Source organism: Bacillus rossius, chromosome 3 (genome assembly GCF_032445375.1).
Source record: "Bacillus rossius redtenbacheri isolate Brsri chromosome 3, Brsri_v3, whole genome shotgun sequence".
NCBI lineage: Eukaryota > Metazoa > Arthropoda > Insecta > Phasmatodea > Bacillidae > Bacillus > Bacillus rossius.
Genome location: NC_086332.1, coordinates 97,276,100 through 97,297,140, shown reverse-complemented (window position 1 = coordinate 97,297,140; position 21,041 = coordinate 97,276,100). Strand labels below are relative to the sequence as shown.

The 21,041-nt window shown below is 34.1% G+C and overlaps 1 protein-coding gene across 4 annotated transcripts in view; it reads right to left on the bottom strand.

Moving 5' to 3' along the window:
• The window catches only part of LOC134531065 (dynein axonemal heavy chain 6), a 491,808-nt gene that overhangs the window by 336,032 nt on the left and 134,735 nt on the right, over nucleotides 1-21,041 (bottom strand). For all 4 annotated transcript variants that reach the window (XM_063366586.1, XM_063366584.1, XM_063366585.1 and 1 more), the window contains 4 exons: nucleotides 16,106-16,318; nucleotides 6,707-6,853; nucleotides 3,738-3,914; nucleotides 1,957-2,193 (listed from right to left, as the gene is read on the bottom strand). In XM_063366586.1, the coding sequence (XP_063222656.1) occupies nucleotides 1,957-2,193; nucleotides 3,738-3,914; nucleotides 6,707-6,853; nucleotides 16,106-16,318 (774 nt within the window). The remainder of the gene's footprint in view (nucleotides 1-1,956; nucleotides 2,194-3,737; nucleotides 3,915-6,706; nucleotides 6,854-16,105; nucleotides 16,319-21,041) is intronic.

Below are 21,041 nucleotides of genomic sequence, written 5' to 3'. Positions count from 1 at the left end.
GGGACCAATAGCATTGGTCTTCCTAGACATTCTAAAAGGGTTGGTGATGAGATGAGGGGCAGGGAGACTACTTCTGATGGCTCTAGTTCGGGCAGACGGTGGATGGAGGGCCATCAGGCACTTTTACGTTTTTATCCTCACATACCAAACTATCAGCCAATAACAGCTCTGCTCCACCCTAGGCCTTAAAAAGGAGAGGCATTAAGGGTGAGAAATGCTCTTTCCTAGCAATGATAGGAGTGGGGGTGAAGCTTCTCTTGTTAGACCAGATGGTTGGCTGAGGGAGGGGAGGTACCAGAATGTGTCTCAGGCCTTTCTTATGAAAATCAGAGAGTTACTTCCGGCCATTTTCCCAATGATGGAGATTGAATGTAAACAACCGATTATTTAAATTTGATGTAAATATTACGTGAACATTACTCCAAAAAGGTAATTAGAATAACTTTTTTAACATAAAAAATTAATAATGTTTACACAATATTTCTTTCTTCTTTTTGTTAAAAGTGGAATGAAATTTCATATATTTTTAATACAAAAAATATTAAATTCATTTCTTGCTCCATCAAAGGTTCAAACAAAGGAAATTAAATTTGAACATAAAAAAATTATAGTTATTAACTATTACCGTATATACTCGTGTATAGCGCGCCCTTTTTTCCCCTCAAGTAAAGGAAAAACATAAGGATGCGCGCTATACACGGGAAAAAAAATTTTTGGGGGGGGGAGGCGGGGAGGAGTGTAAGTCGTTAACTGCCGGGTGACGGGTGACGTTTCTGGCCAGCCCCCACACATACGCACAAGCAACAAGGCCTCTGTTTCACACACACACACACACACACACACACACACACGCACACGCGCGCGCGCAAGCTCGCACATCATGGTCTCTTGTTTATTTTTAGACCTCCCCCCTTTACAGAAAGCCAGCTCAGAAGCTAGTAAAAAGAGAGAGAGAGAAAGAGAGAATGTTGTCACCAGTTCCCCCCCCCCCCCCCCCCCCCGGCAATTTCTTCGCTTCCTCCATTCCTCACCGGTGAGTCATCAAGTTCTCCGCGCCAGCTTAGCAACGTAGCGCGGCACGCCTCCCTCCCTTCCTTCCTTCCTTCCACGTACCAGTTGTGACGATATAGCGCTTCATTATCTTCCGTTTAGACAGCAGAGTTTATGTATTTTCCTGACGCATCACCACACATCAATTTAAATAATCAGGTACCACAAAATGTTAGTAAAATTTATTTATGGGGGAAAAAAAAAATTTCAATTTTTTTTTTCTTTGGAATTAGTTGCAAAAATCGTGGTGCGCGCTATACACGAGGGCGCGCTATACACGAGTAAATACGGTATATTATAAGTTATACATATCTTTAAATTAACTTAATACTGAGTTACACATAAGTTATTTTGATTATGAAATCAGAGACATCATTGAGGATATTCCTTTGAGTATTTTTAATTTTCTATTATTATGTTGTCGACAACTTACAGGGATGGACGGAAAAGCGTCAAATGGCTGAGCAGCCTCAGATGGCGTTGGATGGAGAAGTATTTTGCACTTCATCAAATGCTAACGTTGCACAACTAGCATTATCTATTTGGCCATTGCATTTTTACGGCCTGTTTCATATTTCATAAATTTTAATGCACACAGAAAAACCTCATTATAATTTGCATTTATTTTTCCACACATTTAGTGAAGTGAATTAACAGCTATAACACATGCATTACTTATACTTACACTTAGTAACTACACCTAGAAGTTTACAGATTGGCTGCTATTATTATGGAATCTTAGGCAGTGGCCATTAAAATCGGAAATTTAGCCTTAAAGCAAAATATTTCTTTTTACCAGAAAAAAATAATAATAGTAGGATATTCTGAAAAAGTTCAGTAAACAGAGTTTTGCATCTTCATGATGTAGGGAACCAAAAAGGTGGGATCACGGTGATGTGCACATACCCGGATGAGAGGGACTGTCTCCCCCTCAGGGGAAACCATGGCGAGGATGTCCAGCGCAGTGCCAGGCGGCGGTGGCATGGAGCTCACAGCCGACTGCTCTCCTTCCTCATCCTCCCCATCATCTGTGTCTTCGTCCGTGTCCTTGTCCTCTTCCGCCTTGTACGTGCCGAACTCCAGCTTCGCGATGGCGTCGAAGCACTTCCTGAGGTGGGGCTGCACGGCCAGCGGGTTCCTAGTCTGCGGGAACATCACACCACTTCTGTGTTGTTTATAACAACTGTACTGTTACCGGCAGATGTCTGTGCCTGCTCGACTGAAGTTCATCACAGTCCAAACTTTGGCCCGGCGACAACGGTATGGCCCGGCAGCGTGCGCGCGGACAAACAGTTGCTTTTTGTTCTTGGGTAACAACAGCTAACATTAGAGAACAATACAGGACATGGAGGATTTGTTAGATACAACAGATAACAGGGTTCTTGTTTGTGTAATAAATTTCATTAAGTGTATGCACACAACTATTGTAACAGTAAGCACAACTTTATAATGTTGTAAGAAAGAACTACCATATTTATAGGAAATTTTGTACAGTGTACAGATATAATCAAATGAAAATAAAGTATGGTTTTGAACAAAAAAATACATGCATTAAATTTTCTCTGCACATAAACAATGTACAGTTAGAAGGCACAGATTAACAAGTATAACCACATACCAATAAACAAAAACTTGTATGAATTAGTGATGGCCCGATATCCAAAAACCCAATACCGTTACCGATTCCGATATTTCCAAATTTACCGATCCGATAACCGATACCCGATATAAAGAGGAGGGCAGAGAGAGAAAAATTTCTTAATACCCAATTTACGACTAATATTTATATTTATTGGGTGTTCTATATTTATAAATTTAACAAAAAAAGTAAAGTTATTCACACTATATTTTATAATTTAACCAACAGCATGTTTTAAGATATTGCAAAAGGTACTAGGTTATATGCAATTATTATAGTGTGTTCACTTATCAAATGGACTTCACAAGTTAATCTTGGTTTTACATAAATAATTTTTGGTTTTGCATGTTTCACTTTTTATTTACAAGCAGTGGCAATTGGTTAGCTTGTTAAATGTTCCCTACATTGTTCTTATTCAGTGTTTGGTATGCAAAATACATACGTTGATTGAACAGTGGACATACAATCAAGAATTCAAAGTTGTATCTATGGATTTTTTTTCAAATACCACAATAATTAATTCGACTTTGACTTTGTCTTTGGTAAAGACTTTGATCTTCATCATCAACTCAAATAAAAAAATGTATTCGCACAAGCCTATAATACATGAGCATTACTGTTTAACAAAGTCTCTTGTCACTAAAACACAGGCAGCACAATAGCATGACCTGATGATCAAGTTCAGCTAGCCCAAATCTACCTGGAATAAACAAAGGTGGGATTACAGAATGTACCAAACCTAAGAAAACAGATGAAAATGCACTGACTGTGCTAACATGGCTATATGTCTACAAGTCTAGCTTTGCAAATTTTTTTCTACACAGAAAATTCTTTAACTTTTCTACCAAACAAACTTTTTTTGATTTTGTTTTTCATATGAATTTTTCTCAAAACTCTTGACAAATTTAAGCAAATAAAGATTTACTCTCCCTGCTATCTGTTTCTGCATACTTAATGTACAAAAACTGTTACTACTTGCAGCAATTCATAAAACTAAACAAAACATGTATCAGTTCAAATAGCTGCTGTTAAGGTATATAATACTCACCTGGGCCAATATTTCAATCAGCTCATCATTTGACAAGAAGTAGAAGCGAGGAAACACCATTCGCTTGGACTCAAGATAGGCATCCAAGCACTTCATTATGTCCTCCAAAAGCATATTGTTCCGCTTCAACTCATCCAACACATCTGGAGCTGTAGCAGACTCCATTGCGAGAGGCATCTGCGAACCAACATTTAGCACTCAGCCAGTCAGTGCGGTGAACAGGTCGTACAACCACTCTAGTACCCTTTGTGGAGCGCACAGTTGGTCACAGAGGGCGTGCTCAACTGCACACTACGAATAGGGACAAGTCTATATGGTGAACTGCGATGAAACCAAAATAACACCACAAAGCAAGCCAATACAACACATAACACTGAAATGCAAGTTAATACAGTAGAACAAATTATAGCATTTTTCAAGGGGACATAAGGAAAAAACATTATAAGCAGGAAAATGTTATAAGCAGGAAATATCAATTTAGCAATTGTCAGTGCTTCAATTTTTTACCAATGGACTCAACAAGCTATGTAAACAAATGTAATGTTAAAACCACATTTAAGTAAACTCAATGCTGAAATTTACTTTACCCAAGCTAACAAAACCCATATAGTGATACTTTCGTAAATATTAGGGGGCATACCAAACGTATTGTAACTTTATGATAGTGAAACTACCCTGGAATTATTTGGTAAACTAAAATAGTCATAGTATAAAGTAATTTCACATTTTTCAAATACATAAGAAAACTGGCATTACAATCATTATAATACATATTATCCTTCTTAATTCCCAGTACACTTAGTAGCACGGCGGTAGAGAACACAACTTGTTGACCTCAAGGGACGTGGTTCAAATCTACTGGAAAAACATTTTTTGAACCTTTTATCAACAACATTTTAATATAATATTATATGATAATGTTTAATCAGCTTAGCAAGGTTAAGATTTGTTTGTAGAAAGTATTTACAGACTAATTTCAGTTGTTTAAGCACAAACAAATATACAAACATATACTTAGTGTTGCGTGATATAAAATGTTTTCAGTTAATATTTTAGTAATGCCATAAAAGTATAACTTCTAACATGTGTGGAAACTTTATAGTATTAACTGTTCAGTGAATTTTAACAAGAACAATAAAATCCCTTAAAAATCCAATCATGCTAAAGCTGAGGTTTAGGACTTTTTCAAGACTTTTTCCCTTTTATCAGAGCCGTTTCTAATAGTTTAAAATGTATGGTTGTTTCGTGCTGTTATCTGCGCATGATGGTGGCAAGCAACATTTACGATTCAGGCAACAAATTCTAGCAGCGGGCGCAGAAAGTAAGAAATGTTGGTACTTGAAAAGGAAATATTTTATTTATAAGGATATTAATCAAACTCTAAATAATTTTAAAGAATTCTATGTTACTGAGGTTAGATGTGGCAAGTACTAAAAGACTCACTCACTTATTTTTTCTTTTCTCAGTACTGTCGGCAACTTAAACTATGCACGTCATCTGACCCTCTAGTGAAGCTCTGTGTAACCTCGTGATAGATTTTTGTCGTGATTCTGGCCAGTTACATTAGAAAGTTAAAAGGGATGTAATCCCAAATAAAAGGGATTTAGTTCCCTCCTTTTTTTTTGTCATGTAGTGTTTTAATGTGATTCTTTTTACATTTAACTTTGCCTTTTCTTTGGATTTTCTGTGTCTTCTTTGCTCTCCAATGAGGATATCCCTCACAGCGGTAAGTGAAACCCATCGCCCGAAATCAAACCCTAAATTTCTAATATACTTTCTTGTCACTAGTATTTCTTTAAAAATTTATTTTATTTTTTCAGCTGCTCTCTTTTGGTTTTGTCAATTGGATTATAGTTATTGCTGTCTCCATTTTTGTTACCAGGCTACTCCGTACCTGCTTCTCTCTGTGGTTTCCATAGATGCGTGGCCCTTGATCGCCCTACAGTTTCTTGCACATTTCACTGGTTTTGACATTTTTTATCACTCAGAAAATATCAGTAATCTTGGATCAGGAAATAACCAAAAACATAAATTATAATTATCATGGACACATCTATAAATAAGAGTAAAATTACTAAATTGTTACTGGCCAGTTTTGATAGCTTTAAAGTTTTATATGGTTTTGTTCAATTTTTGCTTCAACAGAATCTAGAAAATTTTTATAACCTCTCACTTAACTTTATACTGCTTGAATTCCTTAATTTTTTCAAAGCAACAGACAAATCTTTTATTGGTTAAAAATTGTTCTTTTTTTTTCACTCTAATAATCTACAATATAAAAACCTGACTGAATCTAAAATTTAGTTTTGTTGTGGTGCTTTAACCTATATGGTCTTAATAATAGGTAATATTTCATTTTAGCATAGAACCAGTATGAATTCCATTATAATTGTCATTATTGGAAGCACCATGACAAACATACAGTTTTGCTGGCAACAGTAGGAATGATGATATCCAAGTTACACATGTGGCAATCTAGTGCGTGCTTCATTCAGACTTTTTTTATGTACTTTATCAATGTCATAGAGAGATTGTTTGTTCAAACATTTCACTTAAAGAAAAAATATACACATTTAAATGGCCAATTAATGTGACCACAGTTACTGCTGCATTTTTAATGCTACATCAGCACAACACTTGTTAACTAAATCTTTGCCTACATTACAACTGACTACCTATCCAGCTCAGATAGCTTTACTGGTAACCAAATATCTATAGTGGACAGACATGTTTTTGGGTACACTCGTGTCGGAAGCTAGGGTAACTGAAGTTAACCGTCATAATAATCAGTCTGTACATTAGGGTTATCATGAACTCTTTTATTGATGCCTGTCAAGAATTTTTGAGATTTTCAATGCTCTTTGTTTTCGCAATATTGTCTCTCAATTTGTGTTGATAGAAAAAAAATTGGCTTCAAAACCTGAATAACTAAATCCACCACAATCCTAAAAAATTATGCAATTTATTACCTTGGCTGTACGGCGCATTATGTCTTTGAAAGATTTGTCTACAACAAGGAACATCTTGGCTTCATTTGGCAGTTGACGCTGTATATCTGGAGCAGTGAATATTGTTTCCAAGTACATCCAGCTCTGCTGACAGTTTATCCAAGCTTCCTGAAACAAAACCATACAACAGTTCACAATATAAATTAACTGCAAAAGCTCCTGGCACCTTCTGAAAAAGGAAAAGTAATATAAAATTTTAAAATAATTAACAAACACACACAAATTGTGCAGACAAATGTGGCCAAAATAGTAAGTTAAATTTTAAAAAATCTCTTTTGGCACAGCCTACAGGCATAGGTACATTTAGAAGTAAATATTTCTTCTGCAAATATTTTTGAAACTTCTATTAAATTCTGAAACATTTAAAGAACTTAATGTACATAACATATTTATGTTCTACAATATTACCAAATGATCGATTAAATTTTTTTTCATTTTCCATGCAGTGAAAATATTATGAATGTTTTTAACTCGATGCATCCAGCATTGAATAACTTAGAAAAAATTTCATATTATGCCAACTAAGGTGATTATTCAATTTTTTTTTTTAACCTTCAAACACTATTTTTCATCCTTTACACTAATAACTTGGTTGTATAAAAATTTTCTTTGCACCAAGGTTTAAGATATTATTAAGATGATTTAAAATAAAATCAAACAAAATTAATACTAAAAAAGTGTTTAATTTTTTTTTTTAATTTTAACCCTTGTTTTTACATTAATATTTTGTTTCATCAAAAATTGTTGCAGCCAAAGTTTAAGATAAAGTTTTGGATTCATACAATAAATTGTTATGGATTTCATACTATATCTATTTAAAAATGTAATGATTTTTTTTTTTTACTTTAAAACCTAATTTCCACCCCTTGCAGTAATGATTGGTTAGATACAAATTTATTTCAACAAAAGTTATAAAATTATTTAGAAAGTTGAACAAAAATAAGAATAGATTCAAAAGTGTACATGGTAGGGAATATTTATTTTCTTATTTCAACCCCAGGTTTTATAAAACCCTTGCAATAATGGTTTGTATTATCAAAAATTGTTTCAGACAAAGGTTTATTTCCAAACAATCTGAATGGATTTGATGGTGTACCTACTACGGGAGTTATGAATTTATTTTGTATTTTAACCTCTTTTTATCCACCTTTTGTAATAGTTGGTTGTATCAGAAATTGTTTCAAACAATAGTTTTAGGTAATATTTGTAGGGTTTACAAACAATTTGAACAGATTTGATAGTATGCCTACTAAGGGCGTTACAAATTTTTTTGTCATTCAACCCATGTTTATTTCACCCTTGCAGCTATGGTAGCCTGAAAAAAGGCAAAATTGTAGATAATAATTCATGGTTCTACAATAAATTTGAATGAATTTCATAGTCTACATGGTCAAAAGTTATGATTTTTTTTTTTTTAATTCTACCCCTGTTTCTTTTACCCCCTGCACCAATGGCTCATCTTATCAAAATTTGTTTCAGACATAAATTTTTAGTAGAAAAAAATATAAGATTTACCAACAATCTGAATGAATTTTATGGTGTGATTACTAAGGTAGTTATCAATTTACTTTTGTATTTTAACCCCTCTTTATCCACCCTTTGTTGCAATGGTTATTTGTATTAAAATTGTTTCAGAAAAAAGTTTTAGATATTATTTATAGGGTTTACAAACAATTTGAACATATTTTATATTGTACTTACCAGGGTTCCAGGATATATGTATATCAATGGATATATATCCAGTTTATATCAACCTGGGTTCGACAATATATATCAATAGATATATATCCAATATATATCAAATGGTTGTTTATTATATATTGCAATACAAAAATGGTTTTAAAAATTAATATTATTAAGTAATTTTTAGCATTTGTTTCTGTATTTCTACTTCTCAAAAGTAGATGGCATGGGAGTAGAGTTAAAACATACTCCCTAATGGTAAGTTCTAATTCATAAATGGCAACACTTCTGCCGGCATTAATGGCGTCAGTACGTCAGTCGTGTCAGAAAAATTTGGTTACGAAAGAGTAAGTTATTTTTTGTGTTTATTGATTATTCTATTATTTTTTACAAAGAAAGTAATTGACAAAGTGCAGAAACGATTTTACTTCATTATTGAGTATTTAAGAAGCATTAAATAACTTTTGTATTTATAGGATATAACTGTTTATTAAATGATGAATTTTTAGGTTATGCCTTTAAACAGAAAACGTTATCAAAGAGCCGGCCCTTTTATATGAACATTTGAGACTGATAGATTTTATGTAAAAATTTCGGACTGATAAATGAATGTTGAATTTGCTGGTTATATATAGGTACTTATTTGTTTCGTATTAGAGAATAGCTGTCACTATGCTAAAAATTGTATACGAATTTGGTCTTAAAAAGTAGAGTAGATTTGTGAAACTCAAAACAAAGGTCATTTTTTGTCAAACATTATTTATCTATTGATGAAGTTAAGAACAAAATGGTTATTAGCGCCTTTATTTTGCTAGCCGCTGCAAGCTCCACTAAGCAGACTGGTCTCACCAAGGAGAAAAATATTAATTTGCCAGACCTTACTATGTGTATGATCGTGTGTCAGACATAAAGAAATGACACTCACTCACTATTTGTATGTCTATGACCTATGATTTTTTCTGTTATAAAATGAAATTATCACTTTTTCACTCCCTTAGGGATGCAATTTCATATTAATATGGGGTCTACGTGTTTATCCAGGTTATAAGCTAGCTGTAGGCAAAATTTCATTCAAATCCATTCAGTAATTTTTACGTGAAAGAGTAACAAACATCTATCTATCTATACTTACAAATTTTCGCGTTTATAATATTAGTAGGATAACAGTTGTTGTAACTTATTGCATTATATTGTGATGCATATTGTGTAATATTGTTATTTATTATTTTACCTTTTCTCTCAAATATCTCCATCAGTTATTACTTAATATTGTATGTATTTGCATGTATTTCTCTATTTCCCCCCCCCCCCCCCAAACTCATTTCCTGTGTAGTTGTTTAGTATATTAGTATTTGTTTTGTATTTATTTGTATCTTTGTAAGTATTTGTTTGTATCTCTGTATGGTTTCTGTCACCTTGGTAGATATGTAAAAATTTAAATAAAAAAATTTAATAAATATATAACAATACTGTGTGTTAAATTTTTCATACCTTAAAACGTTTATGAAAACACTCGTTTTAGTCTTTTCTAAAGTCCAAAAACTAGACGTTATAGACGAAACCATCAAACAAAACTTGTACAGATAAGTGAAATGGCTTAAAATGGGATTTGTAATTAGACACTTTCAATAAAACACAAGCGGTTTGTAAATGACACTTTAACACCTGGAGCCTGCATGACATTTGGCGACCTAGGCAGGTGGCTACCTTAAGCTGTGTCGTAATGGTCATGTTTACGTGAGAAAACAGATAGTTTTGCCCAGCCCTTAAGTTACCATTAAAACTAGGCAGTTCAATTGTGGGTTATGATGCCTGTAGTGAGCTGGAGGTGGCTGATAGTGCTTCATCGCACATGTTAGGATATGAGCATTCTGCTTGTGTGTCTTAAATTGCTATTACTTTATAGCATAACTCGTCAAAAGCATATATTCTCTATCTGTGTCCCTTTACTGTCCTCAAAAGTTTCCCGGATTTGAAAAATATCTCTACAGGTCTACTAAGACAGTGAAAATTCCAACTTTGCCTTTTCCATTATTGTCTCCGCCCTCTGCAGTTGACTCTTTGCCTTCATAATCCTAAGAGCTGAAATGACTGGAATTGATGCCATGAAGAGTCAAAAAAATAAAGTTCTAAGCACACAAAAAAACAGCACCCTTCCCACGATTAGACCTTCACTTTCCACTGCACAATTCACCTTGAACCGTTTGCCAAAATCATTTCAAACAAATTTCACAACCCATTCACCGATCAAAGAAACCAAGTTCAATGACAAAAAATAAATTGTGCACAGGTCATAATTTCTTCCAGAAACCACTCCACATGATTTATTGTAGTACTAATTCTTGAGTTAAATTATTGACTACTGTCGATTGACTAGTGTATTCTATCACTTGAATGACCAGTACCACAGCACAATACATAAAGAACAAACTTGTCAAAATCTGTATGAAATAATTGTATGTATTTATTAACTGACTGAAAGTTCCAGTCACAAAACACACAACAACCAGACATAAACGTATACACACAATTAACTTCTTACATTTAACTTAAGTTTTTTTTTAAATTCTATTTATGTTATAACACATAGTTTCTGTTATCACTTACTCAATTCTGTTAAAATACCAAATCACTTTTATTAGTTTTCAAAAAAAAAACATTACCTACAAATAATTGATATATTATTCTCAAGTAAGCAAAGGGAATAAATTATGTGTGCTGATTCTAAGGTGTACTGACTTTTACCAATTTAAATCAATACACATATATATATATATATATATATATATATATATATATATATATATATATATATATATATATATAAAATAATTAATAAATTGCTTAAGGATATGTGTACCCAGTGATTCGTCAAATGGACCACTGGGTCGGCAACATTATAGTAAATTACAGATGTTAACTCAATAAAATGATTACAGTTACTCTAGTAGTTATAAGGTTATTACACATACCATCCATTTCGTCTATAAAATTAATAATACAGCTGGTTATGGTTAACTACAGAACAAAACAAATATTGTCAACTATTTGGGGTGTTTGAAGATGAAATCATCAGGAGATTGCATAGCTTCTTACGTAATTAAGTTCAAGTTTTAAAAGTTTTATGGGTATGGCTATCAAGTTAAGTTACGGATGATTTAGTTTCTTCTTCAACTGTTAACAGAAATCGAAGAATTCAATGATCAATTGGGGAGAACGACCAACCTCAGTATGATGTGACACCAGGGTATAACAATGTTGAAGGCCTCCTTGGATTGACTCTTGGTCTGCGTAGCTCAAAAATTGTGACTGTTAACGATTGAAACGTCCTTCCTTCAGGACTTGCAGTTTCTGGATTGGCTCACGTTGGTGCGATAGGACCTGATGTTCTCCGCGTCCGCAATATTCTTGAGATTCCGACTACTTCGCAGAAATCTGCGAGTTGAAGTACATACTTCCTTCGGGTAGGCAGACTAGCATAGAATCTTCTGAGTTTCTTGCGTTAAACGACTTTGTTGTCGATTAGCTAGTCGCTGCTATATAGAAACTAATAGCTTTGGTAATTTCTATTGAAGTTGGCGACTACCTCTTCTTATAATGTAGTAGTACGCTTAAAGACAGCCATTTGTTGAGTTAGGAATACGTCAATAATTTTTAACAAATGTAACTTAAAGAAATAATAATATCCATCAATACAGATATTTGTCAAATATTAATATTGTAGCTTCCACTACTTTCTAATATTCTTCATATGTAATTGCTGTCCAGCACATTCACATTATTCCTAAAGTAATACTATTACAAACCTACTTTGATATTCGTTTTCCTTTTTTCTTTTCTTTTTTTAACAATCAATAATTCAGGGCAAAGACAAGATAAAATAACTATAGCATATTACATTAAGCGAATCATAGAGAAAAACACATCAAATTTAATGTTAAGCACGGAAAGGCAAAGAATAAATAAAATAATAAAGAGTTAAATTGGGACATTGATACTTCTATGAAAGAGCAAATATTTGCTATTATATTATGTTGAATACAACATATTGGCAGCACAATGATTTCCACTAGCGCAACAACTCGGACAGATTCTCGGAGCCGAGTGACTTCAGATATCCCACACATTGCTGGAACATGCTTCAGTACAGTCCATGCAACAATTTGTGATGCAGAACCACTGAATGCCACCATAAGACATCACAGAGGACCAAACGTTCCTTTCACAAAGACCTATATACAGATTCAGAGACAGTTTATCATAAGACAAAATCCTAATCAAAGAAGAAGAACTAGAACTAACTTTCAAAACTACACGAATATGAAGAAAACGACTATAAGATACAAAATCGAAGCCATGATTTATTTTCAAACAAACCCAACACAAACAAAATACTGCAGCAATTAGTCAAAAACTAAAAAGTTTTTTCAATATGCAACAAGTTAGCTCATTGGATCATGAACAACAATAATGCCCAAGTCCATACAATACATTTTTTATATAATAGTGATGATATCTTGTTTTGTAAATAAGAAAAATCAATCAAATCAGGCTAGTTGTCTTTTTAATATGTAGCCTGCAGTAAAACCTAAAGTGTTGATTACTAAAAAAAAAAGATAGGTCTTTGTTTCAACAAAAAAAAAAACCCACATTATACTAGTTTATAAGTAATCAGTAGGCCTGTGCGAATATTCAAATTTTCAAATATAAAAATAAATAGTTTATTATTTGTATTCGAATTTAATTTTTAATACTAACGAAAGTCTGAAAAAATTTCAGTATCACTGAAGATTTTCTCGTTGGGTGGGAACAAAATTTTCACAGTATTTTCATAATGTTTTAGGGTTATTTATGTGGAGTTTTTGCTACATCTGGCCACATAAATTTTGAGAAGACTAATATAGTAAAGCCAGATTTAATATTGTAATTAGGAACCATTACTAACACCCATGTTATCAACTAAAGTATGTATTTTACAGGGAAGAGAGTACAGCAGGTCCTTAAAAACAGATTATAACTGACAGCATACTGAGTAAATTTCTACGGCACGGCGAGCACCAATGTAAGTAAAACTTTAATTTATTAATGGTGAAAGAAGAGGTTTTTGGGACGGTAGCCAAGATTTCATGTGGACTCTCCCCCCCCCCCCCCTCCATCGCGCGGTGATGGACAGACTTAGACTTATGCGATTGCAAGGTTTTTGTGCCGCAGCTAACGTGATTGCTACGGCCGGGCGTCACGTATAGCATTTGTAAATTTTATGTCGTTTTTTTATATATTTTATTTCACTTGTTGGTACTTCATGTATTCTAATCTATCGGGAATAAATTTAAATGTTTGCATATAATGTAATTGGTTTGAACGCTGCAATAACCTACTGCACACCCAATCAAACATGTAATTTAGTTTTGCGTCTCTACCGCGTTTACGCAAGTAGCCTTGGCGTAGTCAAGGTTAGCGGGGTTGAAAAATAATGCTTGTAACTGGCGGTGCAGGTAGAGATGGACGTGGGCTGTTTGCCCCCGCATGGGGTAATTTTTTACACCCACAATTTTAATTAAAACAAGCCAAAAAATATAATACATTAATGTTAAAATATGTTAATATAAGTACAGTAAGTCCTCGGTTTACGTCGGGGTTACGTTCCTGAAAACCGCGACGTAAATAGAAACGACGCAAAATGAGCCATGTTTCATGCCACCGGCCGGCCACGGCCCAAGGTCTACCGGAAGCGCTGGCATACAGACGTGACAACGGGCAATTTTATCAGCAAATGACAACCGACAGCGTGGGAAACAAGTGTAACTAGTACTTCTCAGCTTTATAGAATGGTTATTTAACCAGCTGCTTTATTACCTTTATTGATTGAAATATAAAAAACAGATATATAGTCGTTTGGAAGACATCTTATGAAGAAAAAATCATAAATTGCAGTGAGCTGATACTGTAGGCCTACTACAAACGCATTTAATCACGATAAAGTTAACAACGGCACGTTTAAAACTCCGGCCAACTCAATGATGTCATAGCGACTGAAGTGTAGAGCTGTAGCAAACCGTATGTATTCGTTACTGAGTAACGGGTGCGGCATCTAGTAACGAGTAACGAAACGTTACACACGAATGCATTTCGTTACTCGCATTTTTCGTATGTTTTACGCATGCGCGCGCTTATTCGTTACAAAGAACGATGTTTGTTTATTAAGAAAAGTATAATTTGGAAATTCGTCGTCCAAGTTTTTTACTGTTTATTAAAGGTATTGTGTGTGTAGACAAAGTTTGAGATTGGAACAGAAACAACGTAAGAAAGTATTTTTTTACAAATTATAAATATGTATGTTTTTGTTTTTTCTTATCGCGTATTTTCACGTTTTTTGTTCTTATCTTAAAAGAGATATTATAATAAAGCTGCTCTAATGAGATTTTATTGTTTCTTGGTTAACAAAAGCTGTTAATTATCAAATACTTTTAATTGTTTATATTCAATTTATTATTATTTACGCGACGTCATACTGTACGCGTACGAAATACGACTCGATTCGTTGCTGTTACATAACATAGCATGTTATGCGGTATCAGAAGTAACGAGTGACGATACGATAGTAACGAGTACTAATTGTTATAGTAACGAATACATACGGGTACACTTTTTTTAGTTACTTTTACACCTCTACTGAAGTGCCAAGGAGTTGGACGAAAAGGGGTAGGAAAAAATGCTGTGTCGTTGCGGGAAGTCGATAACACTTCTACATGCGAGATACGTGGGTGGCCGAGCGGGCGGGCTGGTAGTATTGCATCACCGCGCGGAGAGCAGCGGAGAGCAGGAAGCGTCCCTCATGATGTATGATAAGATAAGGCGGTGAACGTGTAGCTTACGCTACATAGCATAAATTAACTACCGAAGGAAACAAAGAATTATAAACGAATTATATACGGTGTTTTGGTTAAAATAAAGATTTACGGTCATTGTAAACGACGTTATTGTGAATCGGCAACAACTTAAATTGAAACATGAGTACTCAAACATTAGCGACGTTAATCCGAAACGACGTAAATCGGTACGACGTAAATAGAGGACTTACTGTAATGATTTATATTCACATTGTAAATAATATAAACAAATATGATTTAAATTTTTTTAGACCTACATCATATTTAACTGCAGAATAAAACTGCTCACTGTACATTCTTTTCAAACCCAACCTCTTGAAGTTTCTTCTCACACACTGCAATTGCCTTACATATTCGCTTTGCACTGTTCATTAAATTTTTTTTTTACAGATCCTATTTTGATTGCCATGAAAAATAATTATTCATATTTTACCTTAAAAATTTGAATATTTCAACAAATATTTACCTATAGAAATTGTAGCTGACTTAACCAACCTTTCACTTTAGTATTATTCTCTAATTACCCAGAAGCCACTACACTACACATTTACTTTTTTTTTTAAATTTGTATTTGTTACATGTGGAAAAAAAAATTAAAGGGATTAAATTCTTAATATTCGAATTTGATATTAATATTCGAGAATAATTTGATATTCATATTCTATTTGAACTAAAGAACTGATATTCGCACAGGCCTCATAATCAGGTTCAACCACGGGCAACACAAAGATAAAAGTGTGCAATGTGCATGTTCATCCTGTGTGAAACCCGAAGTTTGAGCACTCACCAGCGTCTCCCCAAACAGGTGCAGCTTGCGCACCCACTCGTCCACCCGCGGCTTGATGGGGCCGATGTTCGGGGAGCTCACGATGGTGTACATGTTGATGTTGCTGTCGTCCAAGGTCTGCTGCACCTCCTCTATGCCGCTCAGGATGAACACATCCTTGGCGTCCTTGTAGCGCAGCACTACAAACTCCAGGCTCTTCCACGAGTCCTCCACCTGGACACAGTGCAGGCTGCTTCTAGACCACAGTGTCCTCAAGTCATATATTACTATCAGACATAAGTTGTGCATACCTATACAAGTACTTATTAGTGGGTTATATGTAAATATTTTTCAGCAGCGAAAAATCAAGGGGTCTGCCTAATCAGGAGTGTATTTACGTTAGTGAGGTGGGAAGATGAGCGCCATTTAAATGGTAACCATAACATTAAATGGCTGAGAAATTAAGATAAAGGTGTGATGCAAGTTCCAGTGCTTTCAAAAAATCTGTACCGGGTATTCCACGCCAAAAAAAATTACTCTGAAAATAAACATTTTAGCCATTTTCACTCGCTTTAAAAATACATTAAACTCATCGCCCTCAGCATTTTCTTAAGATGCTTTTCATAAACACACCCGACACTGATATGTTGAAAACTTTTTTTATCACAATTTTTTTTAAAAACATTTTTGGGTAACTAAATGGAGAAATTTTTGATTGTTAAATGTAAACCATTGACTGCACTTTCAGAAATGTTACACATTATATTTAATAGTATGTGAACAACTGGTGAATCAAAAATGGTTTAACTCATCGAAATTTTATCATCTTAAAATGTGATGGATTGCTGTGCCAACAGAGACATCCATAAGTTAAAAAGTAAGCACACTATTCTATCTCTAACATTATTCAACAAATTATTATTTATTTAATTCACTACGTTTTTAGCAACATTGGATTTTTGTTAACATTATTCAGTATTGTGTTGAAAAAAAAGTGCCAGCTAAGTATAACCAGAAGAGAGAATACATGAACCATATTGCCAAAATGACAAACTAGGAAGCCTTCACAGAACTGTCAAAAATGTACGGAGATCACGCTGCAAAAATAAACTGATAAAAAACACTCTTGGTACGTGAACTAGAAAAATACATTAAGCATAATATTGAAAAAAAACCACAGCTACTGCCAAGCATGTATAAAAAGTATATAAAAAAATTAGTTTACTGTAATGAAATTTCAGTTAATTTAATTAAAAGAAAATTTTATTACTTGATTAAATAAAATGACAATATATTTTATCATGTAATACCAGAATATTTGAAATTACTAAGCAAGACAACATTACTCTATGCATTTTAAAGACATGATCGTAAAAATTTGCATTGTGTGTGCTTTGCTGTATATTTCATTTTACAGTCAATTAATACTTAAAATAAGTGAAGTGACACTTAAGAAAAATTTTGATTCTTTAGAACATTCAGGTAGAATGTTTTGGAAAGAGATATACATAGTAAGCCTGTCATTGAAGGCACTTGTCACTGATATGTCTTGAAACGGCTACCATTTTTGACAACACATTATAAATGCTGAAGTTTGCATTAAAAACAAGTTGTTGATTACTGTTATTTGAGTACTTAAAACATTGAAAATCAAATAGACATGTCTTGTGAAGTTACCAGGAGTCTCATGGTTCAGTCAAATGACGCAAGAAAATTCTGCTTTACCGAATATTTGATGTTGAAAACTTAAACCATACAAATTCTGAAATACTTGGTGATTCAAGTTAAACTAATACCACGTTTTCTTCATCACGGTGAAATGGATTTTTAGAGGATCAAGATATAAGTGTTGTCAGTTCTTAAAAGCAGCGACTATAATTAGGTGAATGGTTATGTTAAGAGTTGCTATGTGCTGTGCCGTTGTGCACTTGTTGTGTGGGCATGCGCCCATTATTGCTTATATATGTTGTTTAATTAAATGCAAACTGGAAGGCTACTTTTTATTATATCTTTTTGCAATACCTAATTGTTTTTTTTTTAACTTTTTGTTTATTTGAAGTATAATGAAATTATTATTATCTTAAGTATCAATTTGTAAGAAATCATTGTTTTTGTATAAAAATCTTTTTTTGTTAAAATATATTGATGTCTTTGTTAAGCTTTGTGGATTTAAAAGAAAAACATATGGACTTCAAAAGACTTTAAACATCATAAATTAATTTTTCCTTTTGTTTATATTAATATTGTGGTTAAGATAAATTATTGAGTTATTGCACTTAAGTGCAGGAAAGTGTAACATTTTAAGTTTCTCATCTCTACGTATTGTCATATCTATGGTCATCTTCATATTGAAAGGAAAAGGTAGTACTTTCCTTTCTGTTTTTGTCAGCCATAATGTAGACTTCAAAATTTTTGTGCTCGTCACGTATCCATCGACATCCATGTCGAAAGTTGTGTATTTACTACCGCATTAGGTGAGTTTTACCGCCTTTTCCCCGGGAATCATTGTTTTATAATTATTTATGGGATAGTTTAATTTTTTTGTTGTTAAAAAACTTGTTTAGCGGTCCGGGTGTTGGCGACCTCTCGCTGCCCCATGCCTGAGGCGTGATCCATAAGCTTCGCCCATAACATCTGGGCACCCCAGGGCTTGTCCCGTGGTTCTACGGCGATGGGAGCCGCCAACAAAAATCCCAGGAAAGTTTTCGACGACTAAATCCTAAGCATGCAGCATGGGTAGTTAACCTGTTTCGGCTACGCGTATCTTCGTGCAATTTCATCGAATATTTCATCAAACTACCCCTTTGGCTTCAAAATCATTTTATTATTGAACAAGATTTTAATAATAATATTTTAATACTTTCTGTATCTTAAATTTACGTTAATTATTTTGAAAATGTAACTAAGTAATAATTATTTTGAAAATGTAACTAAGTAATAATTATTGTGAAGATGTAACGAAGTAATAATAATTTTTTTTGGGGGCCCCATTTTTGTTTGGACTGTACGAATACTCAATTAATACTCTTTATTGTGTTTTAAATAAATATGTTTTTTATGGCTGACCCAATATCTGTGTATTTTATGTTGCAATTACCTAACCTTTTTATTTAATTTCTTATCTATATAAATTCTTAACAGGTTATCAACTTTTGTTCGGTAGTTTTCCCAGTCGGCATATTTCCTCTCTACTCGTTATTTTAATACAACAAAGCAATGCCATTCAACCTAAGATCCCGGAGTCTTCCGTCGTGATTTACCTTGGTGAGGTTTAGCAAACCAAAACAAGAGTAAATTACCGGCAGAGTGCAATAACCCTACTTCTTGCACTTCTACTCATCTGTGCATGAGAATTCATCTGTACTTTGCATTGGTTATGGAGACGTCCGTAGCAGTAGTAGCAATTATATTGTGGTGATCAGCTACTGCAGCCTGTAGAATTACCGACTGATTCTGCGAGGAGACAGTAACGCATTCATCAAAAGTTGATGTAACGAAAAAATGCTGCTAAAATGTATGTATGAAAAGCAATAACAACAAGTAACAATAAATAAGTAATAATGCTGTAAATAAATCAAACCTAGTTTTAGGCTCAACATGGAGCCTAAAATTCCATTTATATGTAATGTGACTCTATTCTAAAAAGAAAAAAAATAACAGAAACCTGCAAATACACATACAGTGCAAAACCAGAAACAGAATAACTATTTTAATTAATAGGAAAGTGTAAAAGGAGAGAATGTGAGATAAAGCTTTTACCATTTATGCATAATGATCTTGACAGTTTTAATAGTATTGGCCTCACAGAGACAAAACAGAATAGTTTATGGCTCATCTGGAGAGAGAGATCTACCTGAAGTAGTTTTTCAGAGTGATAGGTCGTGTGTACCAGATACAGATATTCACCGTTATTCTTCCCAATAACACACACTTTTCATCAATGGACACACGTGAGGTGTGCATGGAGATCATTGCCTTACATAATGTAGCCATTCAATACCACAACTTGCTTAGCCTATATGATCATCCAAGCATCTTTGGTCATACAATAACAAGCAAACCTAGATCCAAAGCCCACTGTTACTCCTCTCCCTTCATCTTGGATAGGTTGGGAAACCCACCTACATCCTAGACTGTACATAACTTGGTGTGTATTGTACAAAGGTGCCCTCCCCCTCAAGCATAATTAGAGACCAAACACTCCCCCCCCCCCCCCCCCCCAAACTACCAAAAAAACTTTCAGGATTGGAAACTATACTTTACTTTAAAAAAAACTTGTTTTATTATAAATAATTGTGTGTGTATACAATGCAAATGCATTCTACACATTCTGGAACTAAATTGCAGCCAGATTTCTCATGCATTTTCCCAGTTTATATGGTATTTACACACAGAGGGGTAGCCCTGAGTATGGGTCGCTCTATAATTTTTGGAATGTAAATCTAATATTTTCATGGTAAGGGTCTCCCTCAAATATGGGTTGCACCACACATAAAATTTTGTGTTCAACATAATTCTATGAATACAAGTGAAATCTTGAGTACCACATTTTAACTTACCAGCACGTACGCAATATGAGACTGGTGTTGCGACACAGTCTTTTTCAGTCTGCTTTCTTTTCTACTTTATTACTACAAAAGAGTCCCTTGCTCAACCACTCCATTCTCTTAAGCTCCCCACTCCCTATTCTGCACTAATATACCAAAATACATAGGATATTTGAAGGGGGAATGGTGAGGGAGGGGATGCTCACGTGCTTCGCTTACAAGCCACTGCGCACACTATAACTGCCATGTTTTACATCCTTCCCCCCCCCCCCCCTTCCACCAATTTTCAGTCTGTTTTTTTTTTCTGCCAGGTTTCTTCCCTACAGAATAAAAGACAACATGCTAATCATTCTTCTGTTCTTTCAATAAAAATTAGTACGCATATAAAAGTACACAAGAAACTAGTGCAG